The sequence below is a fragment of the Mus pahari genome, chromosome X, assembly GCF_900095145.1.
Source record: "Mus pahari chromosome X, PAHARI_EIJ_v1.1, whole genome shotgun sequence".
Taxonomy (NCBI): Eukaryota; Metazoa; Chordata; class Mammalia; order Rodentia; family Muridae; genus Mus; species Mus pahari.
In genome coordinates, this window is record NC_034613.1 from 71,712,806 (window position 1) to 71,729,354 (window position 16,549).

The following is a 16,549-nucleotide window of genomic DNA, read 5'->3' on the forward strand; positions in this document are numbered from 1 at the left end:
ATAGACTTTGAAACAACAGGCACTCCTGTACTATTTATTTTTTCTAATAGCTTTCATAAGAATAGAAAATTGGGCTGGTGAGATGGCTCAGTGGGTAAGAGCACCCGACTGCTCTTCTGAAGGTCCTGAGTTCAAATCCCAGCAACCACATGGTGGTTCATAACCATCTGGTGGTTTGTAACCATCCGTAACAAGATCTGACTCCCTCTTCTGGAGTGTCTGAAGACAGCTACAGTGTACTTACATATAATAAATAAATAAATCTTAAAAAAAAAAGAATAGAAAATTATGGATAACTACAAGCACATGCAAGTAAAACCTTTCACTAATAATCAAACATGGCTTCCTTATTATAATTCATTACTGTGCTATAATGGTGAGCTAGTGAATGCTTAAGGCAACAATTAAATTTTTCTAATTTGTTATACACAAAAAGTAGTGATTACAAGTATACTAAGTGCCTGATTTCTTCTGGTCAACAGATGAAATAATTGGCTTGATTATTTATTGTCATTTTGAATGAAAAAAACCTCACTAATTTATAAGTGTGCAAGTAGCCTTTAAATTAGTAATGTATATGATAAACATATTTTTATTTTCCATAAGAGAGGATGTCATATTTGGTAAGCAAAATGCAGACTACACAAGAGGTGATGCTATTTTCAAAGACTGAAAATCTATTTGGAAAAGTATACCACTGGTTATATAATACTTTATTAATAGGTAAGAGAGTAAAAAAATGTAGTTTAGGATCACAAATAAATGTGGGATAGGTAATCTTGAAATTCCTCATAAAATCCACTTAAAATTTCTCATACCCAAAGGACTATTGGGAAAAATTCTCTCAAAAATATAATCTAAAAAGTAACAGACAAAAATCTTAAAATGCATGTGAATGAAACTGATGCTATATACAGCCTATAAAAACAATTACAACACAAAAATATTTGACTATTCAGATTTTCCATATTATTGATGATTATATTCCATGCATATATTTTTGGTTAATAATGAAAACTAAATCTTATTATTTGGCATTGCTACAATAGTTTAGATCTGCACTGAATAGAGTCTACTAATCATTTAAAATTTGCCTAATCTAAATTAAGATGTGACATATAAAACATGTCTATATTTAAAATATTTGGTTTGAAATAGTAAGCATAAAATATAATTATTAAATTTTGTAGTTTGGAAGATAACATTTTGATTACATAACTAAAAATCTTACTGAGTACTGGAAGACACTATTTTGCTCTTGTAGAAAATAAAATAATTTTGCCTGATTTTGTTTTTAGTTTATTAACTAGTTCATTTTAATTGAATTTATGACTCTCATTATATTTCTATTGAGCAACACTATTCAGAACATGTTTCTGAAACTTAGAGGTTAGATTTAATCATGAGGTGTAAGATTTTAAGGTAAGGCCAATGGTAAAATAGTCATATTTTAAATATATGACCAAAATCATCACTATTTAGCATCTACTAGTATATTTTTGGAAATGAAAATTTGCAGCTTCTACTAAAGTTTGAAGCTGTCCAAATTCAAAATCTACTCTTATGTTGGGCTAAAGTGCAGTCAGTCTGCAAATAATTTTTTATTAATGTATATTATTGAATTTGGAAGAACATCTTGGTAGTATTTAATCTCTAACACTCAAAATGGTCTTTACCAAATGTAGAGTGGTGTTACAACAAGTCTGAACCCGGTGCATTTTGCTAAAAAGTATTTAAGTTTCTATTTTTCATGTGAATTTACATTCATTTTTGAAATAGTATTGTCTAAAATACGTTTTATGTCAGTAGCTTGGTGGTGGTGGGTTGTTTTTCATTTACAGTTGGATTCTACTTTTTGTATATTATTATATGATGGTCTTTGTATCATTTACCCTTATTGACATATTTTACATATGAATAGCAGAGAACCAATAAGATCGTTTGTATTTTGTCTTTAGAAACTGTGTATATTGGGAGATAAATAGGTCGAGATGGAGTGTTTACCAATCATGGAAAGTACTTTGGATTTGATCAAAAACAGTTATACATGTAATTATATATAATAATTATATATAATTACATTATATATAATTATTATGTATTAATATAATATAATATATTATATATATATAATATATATATAATATAATAATTAATATAATATATTAATATATATAATTATATATATAATTATATAATTAATTATATATAATTACATTATATATAATTATATATAATAATTATATATAATTACTGTACTTCTTTAAATATCCACTCTGCTATGACATTAAAGCATTATAAAAAGTTTACTTCCTTTTCTAGAAAAAAAAAATTTATATACCTACTCCACATAATGAATGATTCTAGATATAATGAAACCAACCCATTTAATATATAATGGATTTTCCCTCACTGGTTCTGAAGTTATTTCTCCAAATAACTGTGAATAAAAATACTTAAGAGTACAAAACATTAGTACATTGACATTTTCTTTGGGGTTATTTTCAATAATATTACAAGCTAATATGTCAACTTTTCTTAGTGAGTTTGATAAAGTTTGACAAAGTGGCACCTAAATTTCTCCATGCTAACATTAGAATTAAATTATTTTATTTATCTATAATTCATTAACAAAATAAAATAAAACCAAGAAGCATTTATCCTTCAGAAACTTTTTCAAAAGAGGAAAATTGTGTAATGTCTATGATTTAGAGGTGAGCATTTGAGGTAAGATTATTGAGTATTAATTCCTGTCACACAGGTGAATAGAGTTTGGGAAAATGTGATAATAGATGTTTACTGAATATTTATTGTATTTCTGATAAACACTGAACACACTTGATTTTCATAACTTTCTTATGAATTAGATTTTCTCATTGTTATGAATATATAATCCACACGCTAGAAAAGATATAAGCAAATGTTGACTAAGTTTCCTCGGCTAGTATATGAAATCCAATTTCAATATCGAAACATTAAGTCAAGAGCTTATGTTCTTTACTAGAAGATAAGATGCATTAAATGAATCTTGAGAGAAGATAAAAGTGAATAACCTACAAAGCAATCCTATATTAATTATGTCTAGAAAGATTCTCAATAGCAAATTAGAAGAGAGCTTGATGAGCATGCTGGAGCCTATACCTTATTATTCTTGATTGTAGTTTGCCATTTGTTTGTTACTTTTGGTTGTTTTTTTTTTTTGTTTAGTTTTGTTTTTAGTAGATGGTTAATGTCCCTGTTAAGCGAAAGCACAATTGCAGTAGTTGGTGACATACTGATCTGGTCATTGTGCACAAGATGGGGCTTTGGGGTAAGGAAGGGAATCACATACCTCTTTGAAGATTTTTGGTATTAGTGGGTTTACAAAGAAAGTGGACCATAGGCAATTAATTTATATTTGACATTAATTAGATTCAAGGATAAACAATATCTGAGAATGTATCCAGTAAGAACAGGATTTGTGTTTTGAGAATATATGGCTAATAATAAAAGATACGGTGTTAACTAAATTAGGTAAAATGGTGTTACATATACTTTGAGGAACTAGGAAAGGGAATAAAATTTGAAATGTAAATAAAGAAAATATCTTTTTTTATTTTTTAGATATTTTTAAATTTACATTTCAAATGCTATCCCGAAAGTCCCCTATAACCTCCCTCGTCCTGCTCCCCTACCCACCCACTCCCACTTCTTGGCCCATTTTTTTAAAAAGCACAGTTCCAGGTGAAATTAAAAATATTATTTTTAAAGATTGAATTTTTTATTAATTATTTATTTACATTACAACCTGATTCCAGCCTCATCTCCCTCCTTTGCTCTTTTTTTCTTCATTGGATATTTTCTTTATTTACATTTCAAATGTTATCCCCTTTCCTGGTTTCCCCTCTGAAAAACACCCTACCCCTATCCTGTCCTCCCTCCCCCTGCTCACCAACCCACCCACTCCTAATTCCTGGGTCTGACATTACCCCATACTGGGGCATAAAGCCTTCATAGGACAAAGGTTCTCTCCTCATGTAGACTAGGCCATCCTCTGCTGCATATGCAGCTGGGGCCTTGAGTCCTACCATGTGTGCTCTTTGGTTGGTGGTTAAGTCCCTGGGAGCTCTGGGGGCGGGGTACTGGCTAGACAACAATATGAACTATCCAGTACTCTCTTTTACTCTCATTCCCTCCTTCTCCCTTTCTCTCCTATCTACCCTGCCTTTCCTACTCCTCCCAAAAGGGGAGGCTTTCCATGGATATCAACCAGCCTTGGCATGTAGTTAGCTGTTGGAAATTTTAGACTATATTTCAAAAGTGATGTCATAGCTAAATATGACAATTTGAAAGTCATGGTGTTTTGAAGAACAATTAATTAAGTATAGAAGAAACAGTGAGAAATGGGTCAAAAAAATCCACCTTCTAAGACCTTTAATTTGTTCTGTTTAAGTATTTGAACAATGGATGAGCTAGCAAAAAAGCAGTTGGAGCAAAACAGGTAAAACTAACTGCCAATAGAAATTTTGATATCTAATCAGTGAATGAAGTTTACTTTACATATTTATTTTGTATCTATAAAAGTCTTATTGAACAGCAACTTGCTCTCACAGATTACCAGCAAAGATGAACAATAGTTCAATAATTTAAAATGTCATCAGATAAGTATCATGTATATATTTGGACCTTATATGCATGTGAACTGTGTCAGTATGATAATAATTGAAAGACTGTAATCTCCTTTAAGATTAGGGTATTTCAGTTTCTACCCCTTCAAAAATTATTGTATTTTAAATGACAGACAATAATTAAAATTTGAAATATTATGATTATAAGAGGATCCTATAAATCATTCACTGGCGAGGGAAAGGAACATTGAAGATGTACCATCATTTATACTATATGTTACAGTTATAATCTTATGAAATGGTCAGGTAAAGTGATTTCTACTATTATAATATTAACATTCAATATAAAATAATGTTCAAGAGAATAAAATAAGTAGATTTTATTAACAGAATTTTAATGATTGCATGGTTCTTTGGATATTTTATTTTCAATATATTTCCATGCACTTAAAAAATCTTGTATTTTGGAATTCAAAGGATTATTGATAATTTTGAAACCATGGTCAGTATCAATTTCAAAATTAAATACATTGTGAAGTATATGAAATATTTGGGTTTCAGTCATAGGTACGTATTTATGTCACTTAATAAAACGTTCTTGGGGCAAGCTAATAATGTTGATTTAGGAGAACAGGCCAGAAATTTGTACCATGAAAAAAGAAGCATTTGAAATATTTTAACGGATTGCCACATGGTTGTTCTCAGAAAAAGTTGAAAATTCCAGTGTTTATCCAAAGATTCTGTTATTGATGAATGAGGCAAATTTTGGAAAGACATGTTTATTTAAATGTTGTACTATCAGAATGTCTAAAGTAAGATTAAATTTAACTATAAAATATTAAAAATTTAGCATAGGCAAATGTATGTAAATTGACTCGTTTGATATTTTGGAATGATGAATTACATTTTCTTGCATGTATATTCGGCTATGGTGAAAAGTGTTTCTTCATATATGTGTCCTCGGGTACTTTCCAGTTGTATTTCAAAACCTTCATAAGCTTTAATGTGGAAACATAATGCATGTCATTATTTTAGCAATGGGGGTTTGAATAAATGCATTTCATTTGGTTTATGTTTCTAATAAAAAGTAATTTTGATTTAAATTAGCACTATCTTTTTTTTTAGGCCTCCATTCCTTTGAAGGAATTGGAGCAGTTTAACTCAGACATACAAAAATTGCTTGAACCACTGGAGGCTGAAATTCAGCAGGGGGTGAATCTGAAAGAGGAAGACTTCAATAAAGATATGGTAAATTGCTTATGATGAAAGTGTGAATGAACTGGGAATAAAAATGAGTAAATATTTGGAAAGAAATAATATAGCTTATGTCTCCAACTGAATTCTCAGAATACTACCATTCATATAGTGTTATTTTTAATGATTTTATTAAATGGAAAGTATTCTTTTGAACATTTTATTACTACTGCCAAATTACCACCTTATGAACATATAGAAACACTCTCAACTTCTAATAAATAGTTCAATTCTGTTTTGGCTTGTTCTTATTTAATCTTGAGAAGGCAAAATGTAAAAGGAAATAGCAATTCAGGAAATGAACTAAAATATAATATAAAATTCCAACTTCTTATGCATCTGATATTTTGTTTTTCTGATGTTTTTGGGAATAGTAAAGACAAGTGAATGAAATGTAAATATTTTCTACCAAAGTTTCTAATGAAGTGGTTGTACCAAATATTTGAGAAAAATGCGACTATACATATATACATATATATGTGTATTAATATTGAATATATATGTATGATGTATGTAATACTATTATTGAATGTAAAATATATATTGAATACATATGTATGTATGTAAAATAATTCCATGTTATTTACTTAATAGGAGTAAAGAAATAAGCCCATGTACCTTGTACATAAACTTAGAACATCTTCTAATCTCTGCTAATTTCTCTCTGGCTTGATTATTTCTACATCGCATCACTATTCATTGAATATTTTTATTCTACATTCACTTTACTTTTTCACATCTTCTTTTCTCCTCTCCCCACTGCTATCACAACTGAAGCATTCTTATCTTTCACGTGTATCAATAAGCAAAGATTTTCATACATGCATCAAGTCTAAAAACTTCTTAGATAGTGCTTTAAAACAGCACTATGAGGCAAGATATTTTTAGATGCTAGTTATATAAAATAATATGAGAAGTATTAATTCTTACTTGGAGCTGGTTCAGTGAGTACTCCTTTATATAAGTTTAGTGGTTTTCAAAGTTCAGCTCATGGAAAAAAGGACAGGAAGAAACTTCCAGAAATGCAGAGTTCCAGCTACATCTACTTTCATTGTCAATGAAGGAAGTCCAGGGTGAAGAAATCAAAAGTCTTGCTTACAACTCACTTTCACTACCAACCCTGCCATAGAACCCTCACTTGGGGGAAATGAATTAAAAAGTTTTCTTCATATTTGTTTTTGTCCAAGCCACTGAAATTTTTCAAAGTTTTAAAAGGCATAGTAAAATATTACTTCATAGACTACAAACATATGTGTGTATGTGTTTGTGTGTGTGTTCAAGTGACTTTCCCTAGTCTATTAATAGCTGATAAAAAATTTCTTAGAGTGGCTAAGTCCTCAGTTGTATTGTGAAATGTAAGCATATTTTATAGATGTACATATATTATATTTATTACTACACATGATAATACATACAATGTGCCTTTTGAAGTTTGAATGTCATTTATTATTTGCTCAATGGTACACTTAGGTACTGTTGCATAGTACACCTTTGTAGTAGATATTTTTTATATTTGGAGTTGAATGACAGGAAACAAGAGATACACAAGTGTATTTATATGCAATGATATTATAATAGCATGTTTTTTCAAATTGTATCTTTAAGTAAATAGAATCAAACTATTCTTCTTAAAGAATAAAACAATTGTTCTTGGAGAGTATAACAAAATGATTATTGAAAACTTTAAAGTTATTTTAATACACAGATTACTGTTTTATTTTCTTAAAGTCAGCATAATATATGTCATTTTAAATTTTCAATATTTGAAAAAATGTCTCCATCATTTTCATTAATGCTCTACATCCCAAATTTGAGCACTAAATTCAAATATAAAAACAGATTGCTATGTAAATCTATTGTATATTTTAAATCTTACTTAATAGAGTATTTATATATAGATCAATTAACATTGAAAGTAACAAGATTAGTTTATTTCTCTATATATTTTTAGTTGGTTTAAGGGTAATAAAAATAAAACCCAAATGAATATTGTTACAGCAAATAATTACTTTTACCATTAAAAGGGCTCTTTTCCCCATCTTCATACATATCTCACTCAAAATGTATTCTTCAGAAGAGATGTACAGGAACTGTTTTCTATATAAACTCAAAAGAAATACTGTGAGCATGGTATTTTAAGATTGCTTTCCCTAATCATTTTAAATTGGATTTTTGAGTATATTTATATAATGTTTTATTATCCCTGATATCAATGTACAGCTTTTAAAAAACCAAAATGAAGACTGTACTTGTTGTTTTTAATCAGAGTGAAGACAATGAGGGTACTGTAAATGAATTGTTGCAAAGAGGAGACAACTTACAACAAAGAATCACAGATGAGAGAAAGCGGGAGGAAATAAAGATAAAACAGCAGCTGTTACAGACAAAACATAATGCTCTCAAGGTATTAGAGCTTGAATTATACTTCTCTTTGCCTGTGGTTTTGTCTATATAGGGTAAAATACCATGTGCATAAATAACATCTGTTTAAGAATTTTAGTTACCAGTAAACTAATTTTTCCATTTTAATATATGTGCTTTAGTTATGATTTTCTTTTATGCTACCAGTTTCAAAAGATATGTAACATAAACGGTATGTTTTCATTATTTTTCTTAGTAATATTGAAAGCTATCCACAATTATCATTCACAGTACTTACAAAGTTATTTTCTAATATGCTTTATTTCTATAAGCTCATTTTTGTATTTGTCATGTTTGCCAGAATAATCAATTGAAGTTCTTCCACTGTTGTTTTTTTATATTACATCTAGTATTTTGGTAAACTATGTCTCTAAAAAGACGTGGGGGTTTTTGCCATTTAAAAAAATAAACTTTACTGGGCTTATAATAGGTACTTTGTAAAACTAATTATCTACAAAAGCCTAACTTCATTCACATAGAAATCCTTCAAAATGCTTGTAAAGCATTTGAAGAAATACTATCAGCATTAGTATATGTGGTCAAGTATCCTTGCAACTCATCTGATTGTGCAGGATAAAGAGAATAAACTGTTTTTTCTCCTTTAATGCTGTCTAGGAATTTCTTGAGATGAAACTAGACATGCTGAATATTTTATGAAACATCTTTCTATGTGCTTTGCAATTTTCTCTTTTCTCCTTTATGTCTGATTATCTAATACTGTTAATTGTAATGTTTTACATTGTAAATCATTGTTTAGATCTTTGTTGCTATATAGTTAGATTCGCCTAGTAGGTAGATGGAGTCTGCTTTCTAAATGCAAATAAGTGGTTAAAATCTTTTCCCTATTGTTAACCAAATAAGCACTGCTGAGAATGTAATTACACAATATTGCTCCTGCAAGGAGTCAACAATAAAGTCTATTTGGCTAGCAGGTGTTCGGAAAGTAACTGCTGATAAGTATATTAGTAAATAGAAAAGACATCTTCCTAGAGGGGAAAGCAAAAGCTAATCATAATATGCCCAGAAGATCAGAATCCTGTGTAATTCACACTTTTCTGGATAAAGCTTTTGTAAGTTTATAGACTAGTTACAAGACAATATGTGTACCATTGATTAGCATTGTCTAGAAGTCATCTTGCATACATCTAACTAGTAAGTATAATTTTTGTAAGCAGTATCCTGTATTGCATGTCATCTCTTTCTAAGGAAATCTAAGTCATTTATGCAAATATGTTCATTGTATCATGAATTAGTCACAGTTCAGTAAGTCATAGGACCAGATCTTGGTGTATTTAGTGGGGGTAGCAGAATTCCATTTGACTCTTCCAAGGCATTTATTACCACTACATGGGGCTTAGAAATGACATAAAATGTACAAACTGAAATAAATTTTAAATCCTCATGCCACACATGATTAATAGTAATCAAGCTATTGCTAAATCAACTTATATAAAATACAGTTATTAAGTTAACCTAGCAAGTACTTGTAATTCTATTATTACAAAATATTTCAAAAGAGACTTTTCAAAGCAATGAAACATTCAGCTATTCATTGGTATTTTTAATTCATATTAACTTGGGCATAAAATACAATTGCTGCCTATTTGAAGAAATGAAACATGTATATAGAGCTGTTATATTTCCAAGGGGTACATGCTGGTGTTTTATGTAATTCTACTTATTACAGAAATTATTTAGTGTACTTCTATGAGCTATATAATTACTACTTTGTCCTTTAATGATTTATTTAAATGGTTTTCTTGTTATTTTTTTCTCAACAGGTTGATTGAAAAACATTCTGCTTAAAATACTGATTCTTTTTATACTTTGAATATGATCTAGTATAATAAGTATATGTGGTCTAAATATGTATTTAAAGAAAAAAGAAATTTCTAATATTTAATTTCCTATTATCATGTATAATTGTAGTTACAGAAATAATATATATAGTTCTACATATAAATAGAAAAACTTTAAAATAACTAATAAAATTGCCTTTGATTTTAATTTTATGTAGATGGGTAGATTAATCCATAATTTTTGTGCACCATGTGTGTCCTATACCTTCAGAGGCCAGAAGATGGTGTCAGATCATATAGGCACTGATACTTAAACTTCAGTACTTAAACATGGGCTATAGCAGCCAATGTTCTTAACTCCTGAAGCATTTCTTCAGCTTGCAATGTAATAAAATTTATAAACAACAATATGAATGGTCTAATCTTATAGAATTTTCTAAAATCATAAATATGTATAGTTTGTCTTTTATAAGGTTAATTTTTATTGATAAGCCCCAACCTGAACATTCTACATATTAGAATTTTTTTCAGTATTTTAAAATTCAAGTGTAACTAATTACTTTTGTTAACTGGTTAAATTTATTATGTTCATATATGAAAAATTTTCAAACTTTTTGTGAAATAATTTTCTTAAATAGTTAATTAAATGTAAAAAGTATAAGCTAGGTTTAATATTTAAAGGACCAATATTTCATGTTATTCATGTTTCTTAGCTTCTGTTCATAGATCTTAATGCATTAATACATAATTTAATAATTTATTCATGTTTTTCATTTAAATGATTTTACATAACAATTTGAAATATAAGGGTATGAATTTAGTTTTTATAAATAACTATAGCAAAGAGTATATTATATGCATAGATTGATATTTTAATAATATCTACATCATGGACAGGATTTGAGGTCTCAAAGAAGAAAAAAGGCCCTAGAAATTTCTCACCAGTGGTATCAGTACAAGAGGCAGGCTGATGATCTCCTGAAATGCTTGGATGAAATTGAAAAAAAATTAGCCAGCCTACCTGAACCCAGAGATGAAAGGAAATTAAAGGTAAAGTTGTTTTAGAGTGACAATACTAGATTTTGATGCTAGATTTTAACTACTTTAATATTACCTAAGCTGATCATGTATAAAATATTAATATTCTGATTTCTTCTATTATATTGCTCTGTGTTTTGATGTATTTCTTTGTATTGTGTTTTGTTTCAGTGATTGTATTGTACTACGTGTTTTTTAATGGACATATTGTTGAATGAATAAAAGGTTTTACTTTTAGACAATGTGAAATGAATAACTAACTGTCATGTGTATTCTGGTAAAACTGTAATTGACTTTGTGTATCTTTGTTCCAGATGAACTAATGACTTATCGGTACATGGATGACTTCTTTCTCATGTTAGCACATTCATTTCATCAAGCATCTTCTCATATCACTGTCAAATCTCTATAAATTTATTTGCAAATTGTCCAAAGATGTTTTCTTTCTCTTATTATTTTCATTTTATTTTGCTTCATTCTCTGTTGAGTTCCTCAAACCTTTAAAAGAAAATAAAAGTTGTAGTCACTTACCCTCTAAATTATATTCTATATGGATTATCCCTGATAGATAAATGAAAAAAAATCACTCCAATTTTGGTCACTTCTCAAAGCACCAAAACAATTCATGAGCCAAAATGTTAACTAACATTTAGTAAATTAATTAGAATACCTTAAACTGAGCATTCAAATGATACCTAAAATTTTATTTGGCTTATTGGGTGAGGATGACAGTGACACCTATTATTTATAAATTATGAAAAACAAAGATAAAGGAACAACAGCCTATGAAAGTTCTGAGAGAAGTATTTGCTTCTTGTAGCTCGGTTGACATGGTTAGCTAACTGCCCTGGGCCCTGTATTGATTTTGCTCAATAGGAAATTGATCGTGAATTGCAGAAGAAGAAAGAGGAGCTGAATGCAGTGCGCAGGCAAGCTGAGGGCTTGTCTGAGAATGGGGCCGCAATGGCAGTGGAGCCAACTCAGATCCAGCTCAGCAAGCGCTGGCGGCAAATTGAGAGCAATTTTGCTCAGTTTCGAAGACTCAACTTTGCACAAATTGTGAGTTGTTACTGGCAAACCCACATATGTGTTTGCAACTACTACTATATTAACAGAAGCCTACTAACAACATCAAAAATCTGGGCTCAATTACAAATAGTATACATTCTAAAAGTGAGTAGTTTCCTTCACATTGGGCTTCTGTAACTCAAAAGTTTAATTTTCAAGAATAAGGACAAAAGAACATGTGATAGGTAAAAAACCCTCATTCAAAATGAAAAATATACATCTTAATTTCTTTTGCTACATCATTTTTTCATAACATTAGCAATGTGAATTTCTCAACTTCTCATACATTTTACTTCAGTGTCTAATCCAGAAATATCTATTGCTTTCCTGAGATCATCCCATGCTAATTTTACTTTCTTACTGTATACATGGTAAATAATACTTTATGTAATATATTATCGCAACCTACATAAGATCTTATCTTATTGACTTGAAGTGTATTACTACAGACTTTACTTTTGGATTAGGCACATAGTGTGTCATGCTGCTCATTAGGCAAACAAGATAGCTCATGATATGTTGATATTTGATGGAGAAATCAAGAGGATGGAAAGTTTCTGATACTTTCTTTGAAAATACAATTCAAAGTTGTATAATCAGTTATGATTTTTTGTAAAAAAAAAAAAAAAAGTAGATACTACAGAGACATTTTGACGAATACCCATTCATTTCTTCTTGAAGTTCTTAGAAGGTGAAGAAGAATGACCACCATCTGTAATTTCCAGAAAGTATTCATCACAAACCAAGATATATATGTCTGAGATGAAATGTTAGGTTGGAGGATATGAAACAGTAATTCAACCATTTTGAATTTTGTAACTATTAACTGCATGAGGTTCAATTAAAAAATGATTTTTCTTCTGTGATATTATTCACTCCACATAATACAGTGTATATGTAAGATGTGTAAGGTAATTAAAATCATTTTATGAATGTGTATGGGAAAATACATGACATATTGTTGTGACATCTTTTATACTTTTTTGAAAATTCACAAGTATACAGTTATTTATGAATGTAATAATCTAAAGTTTAATTGCAGCTAACTATTGCAAACAGTTTGAAAAAAACATTAAGAAATACTAACTAGGCATGATGGCACATACGGAAGTTATTAGGTATACATAGCAGAAACAGGAGTTCAAGGTCAGCTAATCTCTCAATTTTTTGTTAGATATTTACTTTATTTATATTTCAAATATTGTCTCCTTTCCTAGTTTCCCATCTGAAAATCCCCTATCCTGTCCCCCCTACCCCTGCTCACCAACCTACCCACATCCTCTTTTTGGCCATCTCATTCCCTTACATTGGGGCATAGAACCTTCACAAGACCAAGAGCCTCTCCTTCCATTGATGACCAACTAGGCCATCCTCTGCTACATATGCAGCTAGAGCCACGAGTCCAACCATGTGTACTCTTTGGTGGGTGCTTTAGTCCAAAAAATAAAATGAAAAATATTGGCACTCTTTTAAGCCTTAATTTTACATGATTGAACATTAAAGTCTATAATTTTGCACATTTAACATATCACAAATCACTGAGACTTGCAATAGACAGTATAAAAATTCTAGTAAAATAATTTGTGTGCATGTGGAAGAGTTCAGAGGGGCATGAATGCAGGTGTGGTTAAATGTACCTGTGTGTAGTGCAGGTCAAATTTTATATGAGAAGACTTCAGATATTATTCTTCAGGTCACAGCCGTCAATAATTGGTGGTGGTGAGGAGACTGGGTTTCTAATTACTCTGGAGCATATGTAATTTCAAATAATATAACTGTATCTGGTCCTGGAGCTTGAAAACAAATCCTAGTCATGATCCTTGCAAAGGAAAGTTTCCATTTGGAACTACCTGACTATATCCTAGTAAAATCATTTTGTTTTTATTTAATAGGACATTTAGAAAACAGTTCATAGCTTATGAAATCCATTTTTCTGTTCATAAATGGTATATGATACACACACACACACACACACACACACACACTCACTCAATTTTGAACCATTAGATAGTTAAGCTCATTGTGGGTAATTTTTATAAGGTAGGAACAATAACTTTATCCAGTCTGTTGTGATCAATCCATGATACAAGTTAGATGAAATTCATAGGTAAGCAGTTATCTACAGTATCAAAGAGTATTTGCAGAAATTGAGGGTATATCTTGTTATTCAATCAATGGAGGGTAGGAGTCTATGAAAATTTCCTAATAAGGTTATTATTAAGCTTTCTGATAGACAGTAAGTCTTAATATCCTCCAAAATTCCCTAGTAGGAAGCCATTTATACATTTTAGTAGAAATATGTTTATACAAATTAGAATGAACTAAGAAAACTTTGCTGAAAATTATAAAAGACATGGAGACTAGAATAAAAAGTGCTCTGTAGTACTCATCAAAGGGGTTCCAAAATGTATAAGGGGACAACACAAGGAAACAATTATTTTATATAATTAGGTGATATTTAATATGATCAAATTAGAGTTTACATTAAATAGAATTCTACCTACTAGAGAAAAACAACAGTGAGTCCACACCTATATAGCCTTTAAAGGATCTCTATATATTAAATGACGAAGAATGCACAAAAGCAGCTGAAGACTAACGATACAGCAGACTTTTCATCAAAATTAGATGTTGAATACAATAGATGTTAGATAATTTTCTATATGCTAGAGGTAAGGCATTCCTATGTGCTAGTATCGTGTATAGAAAATATGTATTCTTGAATAAAGGGTTAAAATTATTATTTTGTAAAGAAGAATATTAACTCAGAATAGAATATGAAATTGAACATTGTTAATTATTCTTCCCTATTTAAGTAATAAAATTAAAATATTTTATAATAAAATTCTGATAAATGCTGTAAAGAACACATAGTATTATGTGAATGTAGAAGAAATTTGGCTAAATCCCACATAACACTGTAAAGATGTGAAACTTTTACGTTGTGTCATATATATTATATCCATGTTCTTAATATGAATTATTATGTTATGTTTCAAATAAAAAGGGTAGTACCCAGTTTGAATAAATACTCAAATAGAATGCATACATGGCTTATCCAACAAAGGAAACATACAGATATCTTCCTTGAAGTAACAAAATTACAAAAAATTGTTTTTTTTCTAAAACAACTACAGTAGTTCTGAGCATCTTGATATAAAGCACCAAGTATATTATATCATAATGAAATAATTTAAATCGTCAAACATCAAATTTAGTTTCTTACCTTTAATGCCTAGGAAGTATCACAAACATAGCATGCCCTCAAGTATCTTTCTAAAATGTTGGCAGAAATTATTGTTGTACACATTCACATTAAATGTAACAGAAACTATGACGTCAAATCATTCTTTAGGTAACTTTATAAAATGAAAACACTTTTATACTGTGGACATTTTTCTACTAACATGAATTTTTTAAAAAATCATTAGTATTTTTTCTTGTTTTTTTAAAAATCTAGTTTGATTATTTTGAAATCCTCGGTATTGTTTTATTGCCACTGAAATTATCTGAAATCATACCTAAAAAAAAAAAAACAAAACAGAATACATCAAATAGGTCCAATGATTTGCAGAAGGAATATATATATATATATATATATATATATATATATATATATATATATATATATATTTGGAGGAGACACATAATTAATTAAGCAATGTCTCCTTGTTCTAGAATGTCTCAGAATATCTGATATTAGAGTGTCTTAACTTTTATGAAAGAAATAGATTCTATACACCCTCACATTTGGACAAGTAAGGTAAAAAATGAAAATGCCATTTGAGAATGCTGAAAGGATTCATGTTTGATGGCAAAAACTATTGTCCCTTATAAAACACTCTGGGGGATGCATCAAGTTACCTTTATGCATCTGTTGCTTGAATCTCTTAAAATTAAATAGAAATATACAATTCATGCCAGAGTCTACTTCTAAAACGTAATGTAAAATGATTCCTGAACCTAGATTTCATGCTGATACACAAAGGAAATTTTTCATATTTCTTCTTCTACTAAATAATGAAAAGATACTATTGTGATTTAAATGGGGAGGACCATTTTCTTTGCATAAACACCACACAGATTTTTTTGTCTTCACTTTGAAATGTAAACAAACATTATCAGCTCCCAATGTAATATCTTTGGAAAATATTGGAAAATAATGTGTACTTATTTGGAGCCAGCATGTTCTTTTGTAAATGCAGTTATGAATATAAAAGACTATTAATAGTTGCCAAGGCAATTATTGACCTAGGAGTTATTTGCTTATAGAATTCTCATCCTCTCAGCTTCAATACTGTAATTAAAATATCACAACGGTGAAGAAAGAAATTACACACGCGAAGATTCTATCCATCTATT

At 29.6% G+C, this 16,549-nt stretch overlaps 1 protein-coding gene across 8 annotated transcripts in view; it reads left to right on the forward strand.

Annotated features, from left to right (window-relative positions):
- Positions 1–16,549, forward strand: part of Dmd (dystrophin) — a 2,621,826-nt gene that overhangs the window by 1,429,821 nt on the left and 1,175,456 nt on the right. For all 8 annotated transcript variants that reach the window (XM_029534042.1, XM_029534043.1, XM_029534037.1 and 5 more), the window contains exons 38-41: positions 5,733–5,855; positions 8,128–8,265; positions 10,979–11,131; positions 11,996–12,178. In XM_029534042.1, the coding sequence (XP_029389902.1) occupies positions 5,733–5,855; positions 8,128–8,265; positions 10,979–11,131; positions 11,996–12,178 (597 nt within the window). The remainder of the gene's footprint in view (positions 1–5,732; positions 5,856–8,127; positions 8,266–10,978; positions 11,132–11,995; positions 12,179–16,549) is intronic.